At 43.0% G+C, this 19329-nt stretch overlaps 1 protein-coding gene across 1 annotated transcript in view; it reads left to right on the top strand.

Moving 5' to 3' along the window:
- Positions 1-1220: 1220 nt before the first annotated feature.
- The window catches only part of TPH2 (tryptophan hydroxylase 2), a 74283-nt gene continuing 56174 nt past the window's right edge, over positions 1221-19329 (top strand). The window contains exons 1-5 of the mRNA XM_034771568.1: positions 1221-1421; positions 6176-6328; positions 7982-8165; positions 8263-8363; positions 15602-15669. Coding sequence (XP_034627459.1) covers positions 1317-1421; positions 6176-6328; positions 7982-8165; positions 8263-8363; positions 15602-15669 — 611 coding nt within the window. The 5' untranslated portion in view covers positions 1221-1316. The remainder of the gene's footprint in view (positions 1422-6175; positions 6329-7981; positions 8166-8262; positions 8364-15601; positions 15670-19329) is intronic.

Below are 19329 nucleotides of genomic sequence, written 5' to 3' on the forward strand. Positions count from 1 at the left end.
ACAGATCTTATGTCCCTGGAAGCTCGATAAAGTTAATTTATTGTAGGGAATGATTATGCACACTAGCTGGAGGATGAATTAGGATGAAACCTTTAAATCAAGATTGGATGGCTCTCTGAAAGATTTGATAGGTCTTTCCCATCTCTAACAACTGTGATTTTATGCACACAGGAAGTAGGTTGAGTACCATTCCTCTACAGCTCTAGTTTAAACACTATTGCTGGCATTAACTGAGGGAAACCTGGGAGATCATAAGTGCAGGGCTGCAGGCCACAACTCAGGCTGTTGTGCTGTGTTTTTAAAGTCTCTTCCCCCCCCCCCCCCCCATGTATCAGAGGGGTAGCCGTGTTAGTCTGGATCTGTAAAAAGCAACAGAGAGTCCTGTGGCACCTTTAAGACTAACAGATGTCTTGGAGCATAAGCTTTCATCGGTGAATGCCCACTTCGTTGGATGCACATCCGACGAAGTGGGCATTCACCCACGAAAGCTTATGCTCCAATACATTTGTTAGTCTTAAAGGTGCCCCAGGACTCTGTTGCTTTTCCCCCCCATGTCAGTCTGAGCAAAGGAGGAACTACCTATCTGACTTGGGGCTGTGTTGTGCTGGCTTCTGTTCATGTTGCCTCAGGACAAGCATAATGTTAACTAACAATTAGTTCACTAATGTTTTAGGCGCATATCCTACTGATATGGACAAAAGTGTTTTACAGAAGTAAATAGGGCTGGAGGAGGAAGTGACAGGACAGAAGTATTAGATTGCCAGGCAGCTTGGCACGGGGCTGGGCCCCACAGGTGTCAGGCAGCCCAGAGGGGGCTGGGTCGCTGGGCTCCTTCCACCGCTTCCCCGGCTATCAGCAGAGATGTGAGCAGCTGCGGAACGTTTCCATACCACAAGCAGCCCCACTCGCTCCCGGGCTGGGGCGGGGGTTCCTGGCACAAGTGGGACATGCTCCAGCCGCAGCCTGGCAGTCACGCCGGCTCCGGCATTGCTGGGGCCCCTTTGCCCGCAGGTGAAGCCAACCCCCAGGATCGCTCTAAAAACCTAACCCAGCCCCTCCCCTGCTGGGCTCCTGCCGGCCGCTCCTCCGGGCTGGGACAGCGCAGCCAGCGCGTGAGCGAACCAGCTCCCGCCCCAGGGAACCTGCGCTGGCATCCGCCCGCCGCCGCCACCAGCCACCCAGGAGCCTCCCTATCAGCCTTCCATCAGCTGCCGGCCAGGCGCATAAAAGCCGCCGCCGCCAGGGCAGAGCTCACAGCGCGCTGCCTGCAGTCGGTTCCCCCTGCTGTGGCGGAAGAAAACTACACACGGGTCCCCATGCAGCCCGCGATGATGATGTTCTCCAGTAAATACTGGGCCAGGAGAGGGCTCTCCCTCGACTCAGCCGTGCCCGGGGAGCACCCAGGACTCAGCAACCTGACAGTAAGTATCGCGGGCTGTCACGCTGCAACTGCCCAGAGCATTCGTGTGCTTGATAATGATTGACTGTGATTAACATACGTTGTGCGTCCAAACTCTATCCATTACTGTTCGGAGTATGTACATATTCCCATGCGGTGTTTACCCAGTGTAAACCTCTAATCCAATGATGTTATAGAGATATGCAGGAGAAAAAACAATAACATTGCATCGCTCTTGGGGTGTGTTTTGTGCTCAGCTGGTGGGCTGGCATGTGCTCCGTATTTTAGGGCTTTTTAAATGCTTTGGCTTTTTTAAATGCAAAAAGTAGCGTCAAAGGTTCTGCCCGTTTTTAGTACGTGGTCTCCAAAGAAAGCCACCGAAGTTATTGAGAACTCTCGAAAAGAAAATTGTTGTACTCTTTGTTTCAATATTTAAGAATTGTAATTAAAAGACACTTGGTGATAACAGCAAAAACAATAAAGAAAGCAAGCATACAAGGAAAATAACATAAACACAAATATAGAGAGGAAAAGCAGATAATATTATTCTTAGATTCTTCTAAATAAGTCATTTTTTATTCAGATAGCTAATGCTACAAATAGTTTACCGATCTCGGGGACACCCTGAAAGCTACATATTGGTCTTGCTTTTTAATAATTAAAAATATCGAATGACATTCAGTTTATTTGTAACTAGGTTTGATCAATTCCTTCTAGTCCTAATCACCACTAGTACTTTTGTATGGTGTCTTCAGATAAAATATAGCAAAAAGCCTATTAAATTCCACAGGCAATATCAGAGCGAATCACCATATTTAGTACTCCTAAAATCAATAGTAAATGAGTTTGGTCTCCATTCAGCTAGTTAGTAAGTGTGTGCCTAATGTTAACCGTGTGAGTGGTCCTAGCAAAGTCACTTGGACTAACTTGCACTCTCAGAGTTAGACATGTGCTTAAGTGTTTGGTTGAATCAGAGTCAATAAGACGAAAATACCTAAGTCATTGTATAGACCCTGATCTTGCAATTGTTGCTCCATGGACAGCACAGTCTATCGTCACAGCGTCAGTTGCAGGTTTGGGACCAATTATTTTGAGATCGTTTACAAATCAGATACATTTACACTGAATTGGAGAGTCCAGCATTTTAATGCAGTGTGCATATTTGGCTTTGAAATATTAGAGTTTTGATTCCTCGACTGGCAGAGGTGCAATAGCATATAGAAAAATATGTAGCTAAAAATGTCTCCTCAGGTAAAAATACTATCAAAAGATGTAAACTAATCTTTGTAATCTGATCTGAAGACCCAACAGATACTTTGGTATTTTCAAAGCGTCGTTACACCAACCGCTTCATGATTGTAAACAAATGTTATCTGTTATAAATATTTTTGTATTTATAATGCTAACATAATTCAGACATATTAATGATCTACTTTGACACTTGAATAATTAATAGTAAAACAGAGAGAGAGAGAAAGAGAAAGAGTTGTATATTTACAGTTTACAGTTACATATTTTCCTGTGGAAAATATGAGGCCAGACCCTCAATTGGTATAAATCAGCATAGCTTTATTGGATTCACTGGAGTTATGCCATTTTACACCAGCTGTGGATTTAACCCATTGTCTTTAACCCATCTCTACATGTTTTATTGGCATTATTGATATCACTGGGAAATGGACTAAATGGAGTGAATCTGTTCTACTGCCTATATAAGATGTTTTAGTGTTTCTCTCTTCACTAGGATTCTGCTTTAACTCCATGATTTCTTGAATATTTGCACTTGCTCCTGATAATATGTCGTCATTAGGAAAAAACATCTACAAGTCATTATTTAATCACATACAGTAGTAACCTGCATTGCTAATAAGGTTAATTCTCACAATATCACAGTTTCTTCTATGATGTTCATAATGATTAGCTCATCTAGTTTTCACAGGCTGAATGGTGGCTTTCAGCAGACACTTCAGATATTATCCACTTGACACAATTACAGAAACTCAGGGGGCTCAATCTTGGGAGGTGCTGAGTACCATCATGTCCCACTGAAGTCAATTGGTGCTGAGCTCCTTTCAGGATTGGGAAGTTAATTAACATGCTTCTCTGTACTTTCCTTCTAAAAATGGACACACACAGACAAGTCTAGATAGACTGCAAAATTAAAAATAGCATTTTTGTCAAAGCACATGTAGGCTGCATGCTTGACATATAAGCTATCTCCCAAATAATAATTGGGAAAAAAATGTTTAAGTATAACAAAAAGATTAAAAACAAACATGTAACGCTCCAATTCAGGAGCACATATTTCAAGTTAAGCGTGCACTTGAGTGCTTTCCTGAATCAGGGCCTAAAAGAGGCTCGCTAGCTAAAGACAATGGGGTGATCCATTTCATAAGTGCAAACTCATGCAGACCCTGTCTACACTTGACTTTTAATCATGTTATAAAACTGTTTTAACCATTGAGTGTGGTCACAATCTAAACATAGTTCCAGCTGGATTGATTTCAGACAATCCTATCACCCAATATGGGGGCAAACATTGTTTAAAACTGTGGTGTTTTTTTTTTTTTTTTAATTAAAGTTTGAGCATAAAATAGGGAACTAGGCCCACACATGGTTATTGAACCACTTGGCCCTTTCTACAAGTTCTAGATAAACTGGATTCAAACAAGTTTTGACTGGCCAAAAACACTGTGTGCGAGCCTAGTTTCTTGCTAAACTGCACGGAGCACTGTGCACCTGCACTTGTTGTTGACACTCAGACAAAGTCATCACTAGAGAAATTAAATTGGTTAAAGCCTCTAGGACAGTGATGGGCAACCTGTGGTCTGTCAGGGTAATCTTCTGGCAGGCCGCCAGACCGTTTGTTTACATTTGCACTGCCGCCCACAGCTCCCATTGGCCGGGAGCAGTGAACCATGGCCACTGGGAGCTGCAGTCGGCCGTGCAAATGTAAACAAACTGTCTGGCGGCCCACCAGTGGATTACCCCGGTAGGCAGCAGGTTGCTCATCACTGCTCTAGGATGTCTGTGTCCACTCAGACAAAAACACCCCAGATGATTTACAAAAACTCTAAAAAATGGTTAGAATAGGCTACAGTTTTTAATTGGTTTTGTAACGAGTTAAAGTTTAACTGGTTCAGCTTGTACTGCTTTAGTGCCAATGTGGACTCAGAGAAGCTGAGACACGTCAGTTGTCATCTCTCTACCTTCCCACCATTTATGGTGGCTGTGTGAAATATTCCGGAATGCCTAGCTTCTGAGAACTGACCTGGGAATTGCAGGCTACTAACCCAGAGGATATTGTAACTTAAATGGTTTAGGACACTGCTAGTATGGACAGCCTGAGGGTAAAACTTAAATCAATTCAGCATGGTTAGTCTAGATGCACTGAACTGTCTGTACTGAAACTGTGTCAATTACAGATTAGTCCTTGTTGTCAGCAATGGAGATTTGTTTTAGAAAGGATCTGATCCAATTTTAAAAGGATTTAGCATAAAATAAGTTTAAAATACTGTGCCTGGTCAATGAGGACTAGGCAGAATCTTACTAAATCTGCTTTTGAACACTGTGTTTGGGACTCAGGGCAGATCCTCAGTTGGAGTAAATTGTCACAGCTGCACTGGAGGATCTGATGGAAACAAGGAGGTGATCTGCCTCAGGGTTCCCACATATTCTTAAAAAAGTGGGGTTTTTTTTAATAGTTTGAACATGGCTTTAATGTTTCAAACCTTGTTAGCTGCCCTCCTGTATTGTTGGCTCCCCCCGCCCCAAATTGCTGGTTCATTGGTAAATTCTGTTCTTGAGATAAAAACAATGAACAATAAAATCTGAAATGGACACAGTGGCCAAGATAGTCATGCTTTTTTGGTTGCAAACATCTGAAACATTTTTAAAGGGGTCTGATTTTCATAAAGTGCAGAACACATGCCCTCTGAAGATCTGTCTGCATTCAGGTATTTCAAGCACGACACCCAGTGCTAGTCACTTTTGAGAATCTTGGCCAGTATTACTAAAGCTCTTGATATAGATGGACTACTTAGAGGCGTCTCAAAAAGATTTAAGCTGTGGATATTGTACTATTGGAAAATATAGAAGGAAATTCAGTGCAAAGAGAATCTTACAGGTGTGGGAAGCTCAACAGTGTAAAAATAAAAAAGGAAATGATCCTTTGGGATAAATGGACTGTTCTCAGGAGGTCAGACTTAATTGGATGGAACACATTTTTAAAAGGTTCAGTTAATTCAGATTTCTTCTTTGATAGACAGAGCCTAAACATCTCTTCCTTTTAAATTTGTATAATCAGTGAATAGGTTTTAGTTCATTAGGAGCAATGAAAAATAGGTGGCAACATTAAATCTAGTGCAACAGAGAATATGAAGTTTCTGCTTGTGGCTTTTACGGACAATTCAAATAATTTCAAAATTCTGGGCCAGATCATCAGCTGGTGTCAATCGGCACAGCTCCATTGCAGTCAGAGCTACAACAATTTAGCCAGGTGAGGAATTGTTCCATCCAGTCTTTGTTTATTACCCATAATAACATTGCTTTAATGGTGTCATGATATTTGTGTCATATTTCTGTATTGGTCTCTTATGTCTCTGACATTTGCCTGTTACCTTTTCTGATTTTGAATATGCTGCTTACCTTTTTTATAGTCTGGATCACTTTCATTCAGATGTTTTCTGACAAAAGCTGTCTGTGTGAAAGGAATGTTTGATATTTTTCAGAAATGCGCATTGGAAACTATTGTATTTTGTATCTACTTTCTTGTAGCCAAACAGAGCCAATTCTGGTAAAAATGATGAGAAGAAAGGGAATAAAGGAAACGGCAAAAGTGAATCAGTTTCTGAAAGCGGAAAGACAGCTGTAGTGTTTTCCTTGAAAAATGAAGTTGGTGGATTGGTGAAAGCTCTCAGACTCTTCCAGGTAAATATTACAAATCATTATAATGATTGGAAAGGTTAGGGACATTTGGGTCAATTGTCAGCTGGTGTAAACTGGTGTAGCTCCGCTGAAGTCAAAGAAGCATGTGAAATAACACTTTCCATTTGATTACTAACCAATCCAGCAAAGTATTTAAGCATGTGTTTGACTTTGGGCACATATGTAGTCCCCGGTAAGTGAATGGACTGCTCATGTGCTTAAAGTTCTAGCTGTCAGAGGTCCTGATCCAGCACAGCACTAAAGCTTGAACTTAAGTTTTAAACACATGAGTCATCTCATTGACTCTAATGTTGGTGTTGACTCCAGAAGGAATATCCATGTGCTTAAAGTTAAGCATGTGCTTAAGTGTGTTGCTGGATCAGGGTCTTAGGCAGTAAAATGGGAATTATGAAGCCTTAATACGCATTGAGGCCCTGATACAGTTGATTGCATATGGGCAGAGTGCTAGCACAGCAGGCCATCCAGACGCTATCAGTTACAGGAGTGAGGCTGTGATGTGCCAGTAGGCATAGTGCCAGGGGAAATGCCACTAATGCAACTAGGTATGCATTCAATACGGAATACATGTACCGAAATATCTTATTGAGTTTACAACTAGTAATCAGGGTGGAAATTTCTTTTATTGTGAACATAAGTATTAGATGCAAATGTATTAACCAAGGCCAGAGGGAAAACTGCATACCACTTAAGCCCCTGAAGGTGCATAGGGACTAGCAGAAACTTATGCTTGGCCCTTTGCCCTGGGGTGAATTTTACCCAGAATGAAAATACATATAGTGTAGGGGCCAAGTGTAGATAGCAGCATAGACCTCTTCAGATTTGGCATCCTTTAATGGGTGGGGAGGAAGGTAGTCAAAAGTAATGGATTGGTTGACAGGTTTGTGCCTCATGCATGCAAAAGTAGAAATCATTATGAATGCTTTGCAATCTCCTCTTAACACCCATTTGCAGATCAGCAGCTGTGGTGGGAGAGTTCTACCATGGGAAGGCATCATTAATGTTTAAGCCATTTTGACATGCATATTCACTGAGGGTTGTAGATCTTGCTAGGGTCATTATTCTAGACAATCAGTTGGTCTGGACTTTTATTTTGTTACTCTTATTTCAGGTCATTCATAATTTTAGTACAAGAAAGATAGATGAGAAATTAAATATAATTATCACAAAATAAATGTTCTTTTAGCTTGTCAAGAGAGATATTGAATAAATGCAGCTTCTTGTACCAATTGTGTTCTTAATTGGAAAAACTAAAATATACTGAAATTAACACCAACAATGCACTGAATATTTTATATCTATCTTTGATATCAATGTAGCATTGCATTATCATTTTTAAAACAATTAACATACCATCCTTTGTAAAAGATGGTCTTGGTAAATCACATTTCAATCCCCTGTGAATATTATAGTTATTATAGTCATCTAATGAGAGAGAACAATTTTTACCTTAACCTAGCAGCATTTTTTTTCTTTAACACACTACAAATCACTGGTTATGCATTTAGTTGTAAGCTGAGTATTTTTAATGTAAACTTCTATTACTTTTAAAATATATTTAACAGAAATTCATGCTACCGATTTTGTTTTCTAAATTAATTGTTTATGTATAGAGTCCAATGTTTCATGTTCCCACAGGAGAAGCATGTGAGTATGGTTCACATTGAATCAAGAAAATCCAAGAGGAGGAATTCAGAGGTAGAAATTTTTGTGGACTTTGACTGCAGTAAGAAAGAATTTAATGAACTAATTCAGTTGCTAAAGTTTCAGACTAACATCGTAACTCTTAATCCACCAGAAAACATCTGGACTGATGAAGACGGTAAAGCTGCTTTATTTAGAAATTAGTAAATATTTCATTTAGGAACCACACCAGTCTTACTCTCTAATATTTTCAATTTCTACTCTATCTTCCACAGAACTTGATTGTGTCCCTTGGTTCCCCAGGAAGATTGCTGAATTAGACAAATGCTCGCAGAGAGTTCTAATGTATGGCTCTGAGCTGGATGCAGATCACCCAGTAAGTGTGAAATAAAGTCATTATTTTATTTGGATTTTAAATCCTAGTTGCAGGGCAATTTGTTATCCATAACAGAATTTAAAAAATAATTTTTTAGATAATTATTCATATTGTTTAACCAGTCAAGTTATAAGCATCATGGCAAAGATTTTCAAAATTAATTAGCAATATTGGGGGGCCTCCATTTTTTTGGCACCTTCAAGGGACCTGATTTTCAGCAGGTGAGTGACCAGCACTTTACGAAAATCAGGTCCCTTTAAAGGGTGTCATTGAATGAATTCATTCAGTTTCTCAAGTTGGGAGACAAAAACTGAGGCACTCCAAAATCACTTTTGATCCCCATTTATACACTACATTCGTGTTTTTAAAATAGATGGAAGATAGAAGCTTTGATATTCTAAACAGTTTGGGTTATTGTAAACCTAGGTTCTGCCACAAATCAAAGAATATGGACATTAAATAAAATTCATATTATTGTGGGTGTAGGAGAACAAAGCATTTGAAAGAATGCTTGCCCTCAAACTAGGATAGTTACAAGGTACAATAGCACAGTACACTCAAATCTCAGCATGAATACAGTGCATGGATAGGTTTCTTACTGTGCTTTCTGAAATCAGTGCCAGTTTATAAGTCCCTATTTCGTACCTTGTGTAATGCCTAAATATTCCAAATCTAAAGCTGATTATGAGTCCTTAGTAATTATTTGTTTTAATTCAATCATGGTTTTCTTCAACATATGCCTAACCTAAGAGACCTTAAGAATGAACTATAATGATAGGCTGCTAGAAGAAACTCCTCTGTTTATATCATCTGCATTGTTGTTGCTCTAATAGATGGGTAATCATCAAAGTGAATGGAAACAATCAAAAACTTTCCACAACTGTTTTGGATGACTTGCTTCTATTTGGTTTTCAGAATAGGGAGAGGGGCTATATAGAGCGTTTGAATTTAGTAACTGGGCGGGGCAGGGGGGAGTAAACATTCTGTAAGGTATATCACTCATATATATTTGAAGCATTTACAGATTGGAAAAATTACTGCTTCATATGTTACTACCTGTAGTTCAGAGTCATGTTATAAACTTGTCGTAGATTCCCCTCTGTATTGAGGCTGCTTTGCTTTGTGCTTCTGGTGCAAAGTGGCCCTATACTGTAGGGAGGATCACCTCAGCGTAGGGGATCTTATGAGGGTATAGTGCCAGCACATCAACTGCTTTGTCAGCTCCTCCCTATTACCTATGTTGGGGAAGAGGCTGAGGAATGGCCAGGCATTACCAGGGCTTCCCTGTGCCTTGCTGACCACTGGCTTCTGTATCAGTCCCTAGGAACTCGTGGCACCTGGTTTAATTTACATTTGTGTAGTTCATAATAGCTGAAGGCTGCTGTATTGGATCATTCCCCAAGGGGGAGCACAGCCCGAAATCCTGAGTCATTCTGTGCACTTCTTTATCATGGACAAGGGTAAGAGTCTGCATCTTCGGAAACTCTCAAATCTGCAGATTACTTTCAGCCACTAAAGTAACTTTTCTTCAGATAGAAGCATTTTAGCCTCACATGACCCATCACAATTATCAATTTAAAAATGTTTTATATTTTGAACTGGTGTCTACACTGAATACATAAGGTAGGTTCCTGCAGATCACCTTAGTTTTATAGACAATGAAAAAGACATTTGCATGACATGAAAGCAGAGTATGTGTCACACTTAGAGAACTCGGATAGGCATAATTTACACTACATTTGTGATCCTACATAGAATGCTAGGTCTTAGAAATGGGGAAAAAACCTACTGTTGGACACCAATAGACTATTTCTGGTCCCCCCCCACCCCTCTGTGGAGTGTATAGGGGCCATACAGGAGTCATAAAGGGCCATGGAGAACTACCCTGATGCAGGGGCAGCACAAGGCCACCGTGGGTATGTCTACAGTGTAAGACCAGGGTTTTAACTCAGGCTCAAGTCTAATCCCACTTCTGTCTGCACACAAATCATGCTCACCTAGCGCTTGGACCTAGTGTCTCAGGACTACATGGGAGTGGAGGGTTTGAGCCTGAGTCAAGTCAGGACCTAGGGTTCAAGCCTATTGCTTTGCAGTGTAGACATTGGACTCATCCTACTGGACTCATGCATGAGAGTCCACAATCCCATGGACTAACTTTCTTTGTCCTCTGATAGTCAAGTTCAGTGGACAGTCAAGTTTTCCCACACTGCACCATGATCAAAGGGGTAGAACCGGCCACATTTTGGGAGACCACTGGCAAGTCTTGACTATGAGTAGTGGGACTTGGACCTGCATAATGCAGTGTAGATGTTGGAGCCCCAGATTGGGACCCCAAATTCAAAAATTCTTAACCTGGGGTTACAAATGAGTGTAGGCGATCAAGCACTGGGTTAAGAAACCCAGTAGGGGTGTGAACAATGGGGGGGGGGCAAGTAGGGGCATGGGCCTCCCCAATAATCATTGGGGGCACAGAACTCCTCCTCCCTGGGGCTACTGGCCAGGAAGAGCTCACTGTCCCCGCCACCTGGGGAGGAGAGTGAGCTCCTGCTGGGGTGGGGGGAAGGGAGGGAGGGAAGAGTAAGCTCCTGCAGGAGCCAGGGCAGGGGGGAGGGAGGCAGGGAGGGACGAGTGAGCTTCTACCAGAGCTGGGAGGAGTGGGGGAGTCAAAGTTAAATTTCTGCACACCCTGAAACCCTGGATCTGCTAACTCAAATTCTACTAATGCTAAGCTTACACAATCACGTAGACCAGGTGAGGGGAATCTTTTTTCTATGAGGGGCCATTGACCCACAGAAAAAATCAGTTGTGGGCCACACACAGCCCCGTGTGGGGGGCAGAGGCTCAGGGCTTCCCCTTAGGCTCCAGGGTGGGGCCAGAAGTGGGTTCAGGGTTTGGGAGGGGGCTCTGGGCTGGGGCAGGGGGTTGTGGTGCGGGAGGGGTGAGGGCTCCAGCTAGGGATGTGGGTGTGATGGGTTGGACCCCCTGTGATGTCACCTCATGTGCTGGGACGCCACTGAGGCAGATTATTCCGCCAGCCTGGGCCCCCTTTTACCTGGTCTTGCTGGGCTCGGCTCCCCAGCCTTTTCCAGCCAAGCACACAGGCAGAGCCACAGCCAGCTGCACAGAGACACAGAGAGACGGAGATCCGCTCTGAGACGGCTCAGCTTAAGGGGCTTGCCACAGCACGCAGAGGTCCACCCCACCTTGGAGTACAAACCCAAAATTATATGAAATCTGCCTCTTCCCTCAATGTGGAGGAGGGTATGCCTCCCCCCCAAGTTAGAAATCACATAAATTGGGTTATATTGTAAACCAGAAATAAATTTAACTATAACAGGTGTATTTTAAGTAGCTAAGAAGGTAGCAGACAGAACAAAGCACATTACTAAGAAAATAAAACAGAACATGCAAACTAAGCTTAATACACTAAAGAAACTGGTTACATGTAAATTCTCACCCTAAATGTGTTTCTAATAATCTTCTTCACAGGCCAGACACACTTCTAGCCTGGGTCCAGTTCTTTCCCCCAGTTCAGTCTTAGTTGTTTCCAGTAGTCATCTTGGGTAGGATAGCAGGGGAGAACTGATGACCTGGATTACCTCACTACCCACCAGGGCCGACACCAGCTTACCAAGCAGGTGCTTGGGGCAGCCAGTTCGGAGAGGGGCTGCACGTCCAGCTGTTCGGCGGCAATTCGGCGGATGGTCCCTCACTCCTGCTCGGAGTGAAGGACCTTCAGCCGAATTGCCGCCGCAGATCGCGATCACGATCATGGCTTTTTGTTTGGCTGCTTGGGGCGGCCAAAACCCTGGAGCCGGCCCTGTTACCCACCCTTAAATAAGATTTGCCTAAAGTGAGAGTCCTTTGTTTCCTAGTTTGACCCCCACCCCAGCTTCTTGTGGAAAAGTACAGAATTCAAGATGGGTTGCAGTATCCGGTGACTTGGTCACATGCCTCTGTAGGGCCTCTGTAGTCATTCTTCACAGGATGACCCACACATTCACAGGAAGACTAAGCTCTTTTACAGTCTATCGTCTCTTGCTGATGGGCCATCATCACTGTCAGGATTTTTCATTGTTGTACCTGAAGTGTTAGCAGAGGACATCACACAAAGTAATATAGTTGAAATATAGATACATAGTCAATATTCCTAATTTCAGACACAGAAATGATACATGCATACAAATAGGATAATCACATTCAGTAAATCACAACCTTTCCAATGATATTTCTTGCATAAAGTATATTGTAGTTATGTCAAACCATAAAAGCATATTTTCATAAAGAACATGGAATGACACATCACAGTGGGCTCTGGGGTGGGACTGGGGATGAGGGGGTTGAGGTGCAGGAGGGGGCTCTGGGCTGGGGCTAAAGGGTTTGGAATGTGGGAGCAGGCTCAGGATTGGGACAGGGTGTTGGCATGCAGGTTGGGGTGCAGGGTGCAGACTCCGGGAGGAGGTTCAGAGCTGGGGGGAGGGGGGGAGGGTTCTGGGAGGGAGTTGAGGTGTGGAAGGGGGTTCCAACCTGTGTCAGGGGGTTCAGGATGTGGGCTCCAGCCAGGTGGCGCTTACCTCAGGTGGCTCCCAGTCAGCAGCGCAGCATGACTAAGTCAGGATCCCTGCCTGCCCTGGCTCAGCGCTGCTCCCGGAAGCAGCCGGCATGTCCCTGCGGCCCCTAGGCAGAGGTGTGGCCAGGTGCATGCTGCCCGCACCCGCAGGTGCTGCCCCTGCATCTCCCATTTGCCGCGGTTCCCTGATTGCACCTGTGCCTAGAGGCCGCAGGGATATGCCAGCTACTTGCAGGAGCTGCGTAGAGCCAACCGGACTTTTAATGGCCTGGCAACCTTAGCTTCCCCCTCCAGTGGGGTAAGCTGATGCTTACGGCTCGAGCCCCATGGGGAGGCACCAAGTCTTGGGGCTTCTGGCCCACGGCATGGAGACTTGCTGCAGGCCAGATGAAATTAGGCAGTGGGCTGGATCCGGCTCACGGGCCGTAGGTTCCACACCCCAGTGTAGAAATATCCTCTGAGCTCTAGGACCAGTCCTGTTAACAGGAACAGAATTTTGCTACATGTGACACACTCTTGAGTCACAACAAACCAGTTATACTGCCATCTGTCCCTTTCTACCTGGGCCTACAAAACCATTTGCCTCTCTTAAAAGAGGGAAAAGGTATTCCCCTACCTATTGATCTAAAGTCTGCAATTTATTAACTCAGCACTTTCTTCATAAAGGTTTTAAACAGTCAAGGTAACTCCAGTAAGCCTCTACGAAACCTTTTCCATAATTTTCCATATAATAAGTGATCTCTCTCCTCCCATCCATCTCCACTGTCTGACAAACAGAGACTAGGGATACCATTCCTTACCCATGTTCTTATGTTCTTTCTCTCTGTAGATGTACGCTAGATAAGTCATCCAAACATCTGAAGGATGTTGCAAGGCCTCTGCTGCCTTGGACTGTGCTTGAGAGTAGGAGGCTTAAATGCTTTCACAATCCCTTTTGTTTTCACTCCTACATCCCCCAGAAGTACGTGTGTGTATACACACACACACACACACGTGCATGCGTGCACTTTATAGTGGCTGCTTCCTACCACTATGAGTGCATTAGTTGCTGCTGAAAGCCCCATGATAGTTACAAATCCAAAATTTTCTGGACGCTTAGGCAAGCAAACAATATGCATTTTAATATGTAATTATATGCATCTAGGAACAAAGAATATAGGCCATACTTGCATAAGGGGATCTCTATCCTGGAAATCAGTGACTCCGAAAAAGGTGTGGGGATCACGTTAGGTAATCAGCTGAACGTGAGCTCCCAGTGTGACGTTGGGGCCAAAAGAGCTAATGTGATCCTGGGAAGCATAAACAGGGGAATCTTGAGTAGGAGTAGAGAGGTTATTTTAACTCTGTATTTGGAACTGGTGCAACTACTGTTGGAATACTGTGTCCAGTTTTGGTGTCCACAATTCAAGAAGGACGTTGATAAACTGGAGAGGGTTCAGAGAAGAGCCATGAGATTGATCTAAAGGATTAAAAAACCTGCCTTATAGTGATAGACTCACAGAGCTCAATCCATTTAGCTTAACAAAGAGGAGGTCAGAGGTGACCTGAGTACAATCAATAACTACCTATGTGGGAACAAATGTTCAATAATGGGCTCTTCAGTCTAGCAGAGAAAGTTATAACATGATCCAACGACTGGAAGTTGAAGCTAGACAAATTCAGACTAGAAATAAGGCGTAATTTTTTTTAGTGAAGATAATTAACCATTGGAACAATTTACTAAGAGTCAAGTGAGATTCTCCATCACTGACCATTTTAAAATCAAGATTGGAGGTTTTTCTAAAAGCTCTGCTCTAGAAATTGTTGTAGGGAAGTTCTCTAGCCTGTGCTATACAGGAGGTCAGAGTACATGATCACAAAGTGTCCCTCTGGCTATGAAATCTATGAATTGAAGCTGTGTGGACCAACAGCCATTTTTCTACCATTTTTGTGTTTTTGTCCATGCCTAGTGACGGAGGAGAGTGGTATTTTTTCTGGTTACACTACTGCCCAGTTGAGTGGGGCAAGTGCAAATATACTTTCTGGGCTGGTATGTTTTGTGTATAAAGAAGAGATGTTGCATGTGGTTTAGAGTAACGGAAAGTAGTATAGCCCACAGGTGTTTACATTACACGTACCTCCCTCTGTGGCTGATCCTCAAAGAAAATAAGTCCGTTACAGCTACAGTTACAGGACTTTAGCTCAAGCTGCAGCAACTCATGCTTTAGCTCTGGAGGTTTTTTCTTCAGTCCGCAGCATGACAGCCAAGATGGTGGCCATCACAGTAGTATTTTCAAAACAAGCTCTTCATGAATTCTGAGACACTTCAATTTTCAAGCCATGAAAGAAGTGTGATGCATGAACCTAGCACCCAGATTCTTGCCTGCTTGGGAGACTCCAGTCAGGTCATGGAGGTGTTTGGGTGGACTAAAGTTGAGTCATAGCCAGTTTTCCCATACTTAATATTTTTTGCTGTGTGATGGCACTAGTGCACAGCACCTCTCCTGGAAATGTTCCTTTTGGAGGAAGTGTGACACTAGTTTATTTTTCTCCACATTAAAATAGATGCTGTTAATCAGAAAGCAATATAATTAAACACTAAGTAAACACTTTAATGATTTATTTTAAAATTCTTACAGCTGATTTTCTTTGTCCTTGTTATAAATTAATCTTGTCTTCCTTTCTTAAGGGATTTAAGGACAATGTATATCGACAGAGAAGAAAGTATTTTGTGGATGTTGCCATGAGTTATAAATAGTAAGTACTGGTGTATTTCTTTTCTGTGCTGCTATGTTAGAAAAAAATCCATTCCACTTAATTCTGTTAGCATGAAGTTTTGGAAAAGACAATTGACCAGTTTAGTATATGTTACAAATGACAAACCAAAAGCTTGAAATCATATAATTTTCAGTATAATTATAAGCAAGTGAGGCGTTTAGAGGCTAAGTGCTACATTTTCACCATTAATGTAAGGAGCTATTTTACAAATGTTTGCATATCCTCTAATGAAATGAATCCATGTGCCATGGACACAGACCCCTCCTATAATTGGCCTAGAACCGTGGTCTTTTAACTCCAGAACACAAGCCTCTAGCACTTGAGCCAAAGAAGAATTCCCCCACTACAAATGGAAACCCTTGTCTCCCCCTGGAACAGCCACTAGAGGGCAGCATCATACAAAGTGTTTGCACTATTAGAGCCGATTGGGAATTTTCTGACTAAGTATTTTTTTCATCAGAAAATGCTAAATTGTCCAAAATGAAATGTTTCATGGAAACGTTTAGATTTCTATGAACTTCTGCCACAGGCAGACGTAGGCTGCATGGCAGGAAGTTTGGAAGCCCTGAGGCCCCCAGCAGGAGCCAGGTTCCAGCTGGGACTCCCAGAGCTGCTAGGAGCCTGGAAGTTCTGTTGTCCTTGACTCTGAAGCAGTCGGCATGGTGGGGCTGCCTCAGGACTGCAGACTCTGGAAGCCTTCAGCGCTCCAAGGCAGGCAGGCTTAAGATGGGGATCTCGGGCTTCCACATTCCCAGCCATGAAGCCAGGAGCTTGGCAACCCAGGAAGCTGTGGCGGCTTAACTGGAGTTGGGGCTCTCAGGGTTTATAGCAGGGATGGGGAACGTCTGGCCTGTGGCAAGTCTCCACACCGTGGGCCGAAAGCTCTGAGCCTCCGCGCCCCTCCCCCCCGCCCATGGCGCTGGAGCCGCAAGTGCCTGCTCCCGCTGTGGGGGGAAACCCGAGCCTCCATGCTTTCCCCCTGCGGGACTGTGTGTGGCCCCTGCCTGATATTTTTCTGTAGGTCAATGGCCCCTGATAGAAAAAAGGTTCCCCACCCCTGGTTTATAGACTCTCTGCTCCACAGTGGGGAATTCATGTAAACCTAGGGGATGCCCTGGGCTGTTCCCTGAGGAGTTGGTGGCAATGCAAGGAGTCTCTGAGTCAGGACCGCTGTCTGCTCTGTTTTTGTTTAGCAAAAATCAAATGAAAAGGCTTTGATTTTTCTGAAATGAAATATTTTTAGTATTTCCTCTCCCCCGGGAACTTTGAAATTTTGAGTTTTCATTCTGATTCAGAATGCAAACTTTTTTGAAATGTCGGAATGTCCTGTGGAAGGGAAATCACAAGTTTCAACCTGCTGTATGCACTATGTACTTGCTTAATTAGACAAATGTCATCCCTTTTACCTGGGATTCACAAGAGTTCAAACCCTACAACTGTCACAATTACAAAGTAAATCATGCTCACCTCTGCAGAGCTGGGAGTAGAATGCTGATTCTAGACGTAGGGATACTTATTTCACAAAACACTGCCTAGCACGTGAGCTAAAGGAGATCTCTGTTAGCTGGCAATAGGAGTAGCTGGTAGCAGGAGGGGCTGCAGAGATGGCACATGCCGTCCTTGGGCAAAGGGTAAGGGAAAAAGGAAGAAAAGCCTTACATTGCACCTCTAACCAATTAATGAGTGCCAGCCAGTCTGATGTATGGGGAAGAATGAGGCCTCAAAGTCAGGTAGAGGAAAACGGAGGGGGTATGTATTGGGGGTAGAGTGATAGTTTATGTGCCAGCCCCACAGAGAGAGTGAGAGAAAAAGAGAACCAACTTATAAGGCCAGAACATAGAGCAAAAGTGGGGAAATGGTCAGTTACAAATTAATTTAAAAAGACAGGATGAGGTTTGAGGCAGCTGATTGGGAAAAGAACTTCTAGAAAAGAATAAGGGTATGTGAGAATTATCAAAGAGGCAGCAGGAATCCCACCGGAGTGTAGTATTAAATCTCTGAGTTTCTTATCAGAACTGTGAAAGGGCAAAGCAAATAATTTAATCCACAGAAGTAAGGAAAAACATTAAAATCTATGGTACGAAGAAGGAAAACAAGCCATTTCAAAACTTATTAACAGGAAGTGTCAGAGGAACAAGCAAGCCTAAACATGCTGAGCATTGCCCATAGATTTCTGTGTCTGCAGAGGAACATGATACACACTCACTGGAGTGCCTATGTCACTACCTAGGATTAAAACACGCTGTTAGAAGTGTTACCCTGTTCGCACATACACAGCTGAGAGAACATTCCTGAGGTACAGGAGCTAGAATCATAAAATGTTTGTGAGGAAAAAGGCCTGATTCCAGCCATAGATAGCACATAAATAGGAGCATTAGAAATATCTTAAATCCTGCAATGGCAAGATGATTTATTTAGTCCTCCGAGACAGGATGCTTCAGCTATTAGCCATGTGACAATTCTACAGGTAATGCATTTGTTTGCTTGCAGTGTGGGAGACAGTCAAATTCAAAGCTAATCTTGTAAGACCTATTTTACCCCTCTATAAAATGCAGAAAATGGTGGATCTGGCTTAGCAGGTGCATGCAAACATCAATTGCAGTAGTTTAGTACAAAGTTTTCACAGGTTAAAGTCAAGTAGTTGGGGCAAAGAATTCCTTGAGCCTGCTCAAAGTTACTTCAGTGCAAATTACAGTGAAGTCAATGGAATTATACCAATATATAACCAGTGCACATGAGTTGGGCCCTTTTATAATCTCCTGTAGTTGATGATAACCAGTAGAATCCTGGTGGTTGGTTTTTTTACAAAAGTTCCCTAGGGCCAGATTCTGCTCCCATTGCTCACCAAAGAAAGGTTCTCATACGAAAAAGTTCAGGCCTGCTTCTGTTGAAGACAATGGGAGTTTACTTTAACCTCAGTCAGGATTTAGCCTACAGTTTTATGTATATGCCTCATTCTGTTTTGTTCCAGATCAATTAAAAATGTAGCATATTCCCTTTCACTTCTCTCTTGCTTCCTCATATTTTGGTGGAGTTTCCTCTCCCCATTCTCTGGTATTGGAAGCTAATGAGACCATTCTAGGCCTAATCTTAAGCAGTCCTTTTGGGGAATTTCCTAGGGTTCCAGATATTTGGCTCATGCTTTTTCTGTATCAGGTATGTTACTCTGCAAATATTTTGTTGCTTTCTGGACAGTTGAGTAAGTGAGATATTTCATAATTTGTCCCCCACCAACGTGAAAAATTCATCAATAAATAAAATGCTTTTGAGCTGTTAGGATCAAGTGACCATGGTCTGATTAATATTTAAATCACTAGTTAATATCTTCAGCAGTGATTCACAAACTGCAATTCGTGGTATGCTTGGTGCTGGCTAGTTGCATTGTGCTGGCTCTCTTCCTTGTTTCCAGATGCTAAGTCCTATTAAAAGAAGATAAAAATCCATTAGCTATTTTCTTAGTATCAGAGGGGGAGCCGTGTTAGTCTGAATCTGTAAAAAGCAACTGAGGGTCCTGTGGCACCTTTAAGACTAACAGAAGTATTGGAGCATAAGCTTTCGTGGGTGAATGCCTTGCGTCTGATGAAGTGGGCATTCACCCACGAAAGCTTATGCTCCAATACTTCTGTTAGTCTTAAAGGT

Source organism: Trachemys scripta, chromosome 1 (genome assembly GCF_013100865.1).
Source record: "Trachemys scripta elegans isolate TJP31775 chromosome 1, CAS_Tse_1.0, whole genome shotgun sequence".
Taxonomy (NCBI): Eukaryota; Metazoa; Chordata; order Testudines; family Emydidae; genus Trachemys; species Trachemys scripta.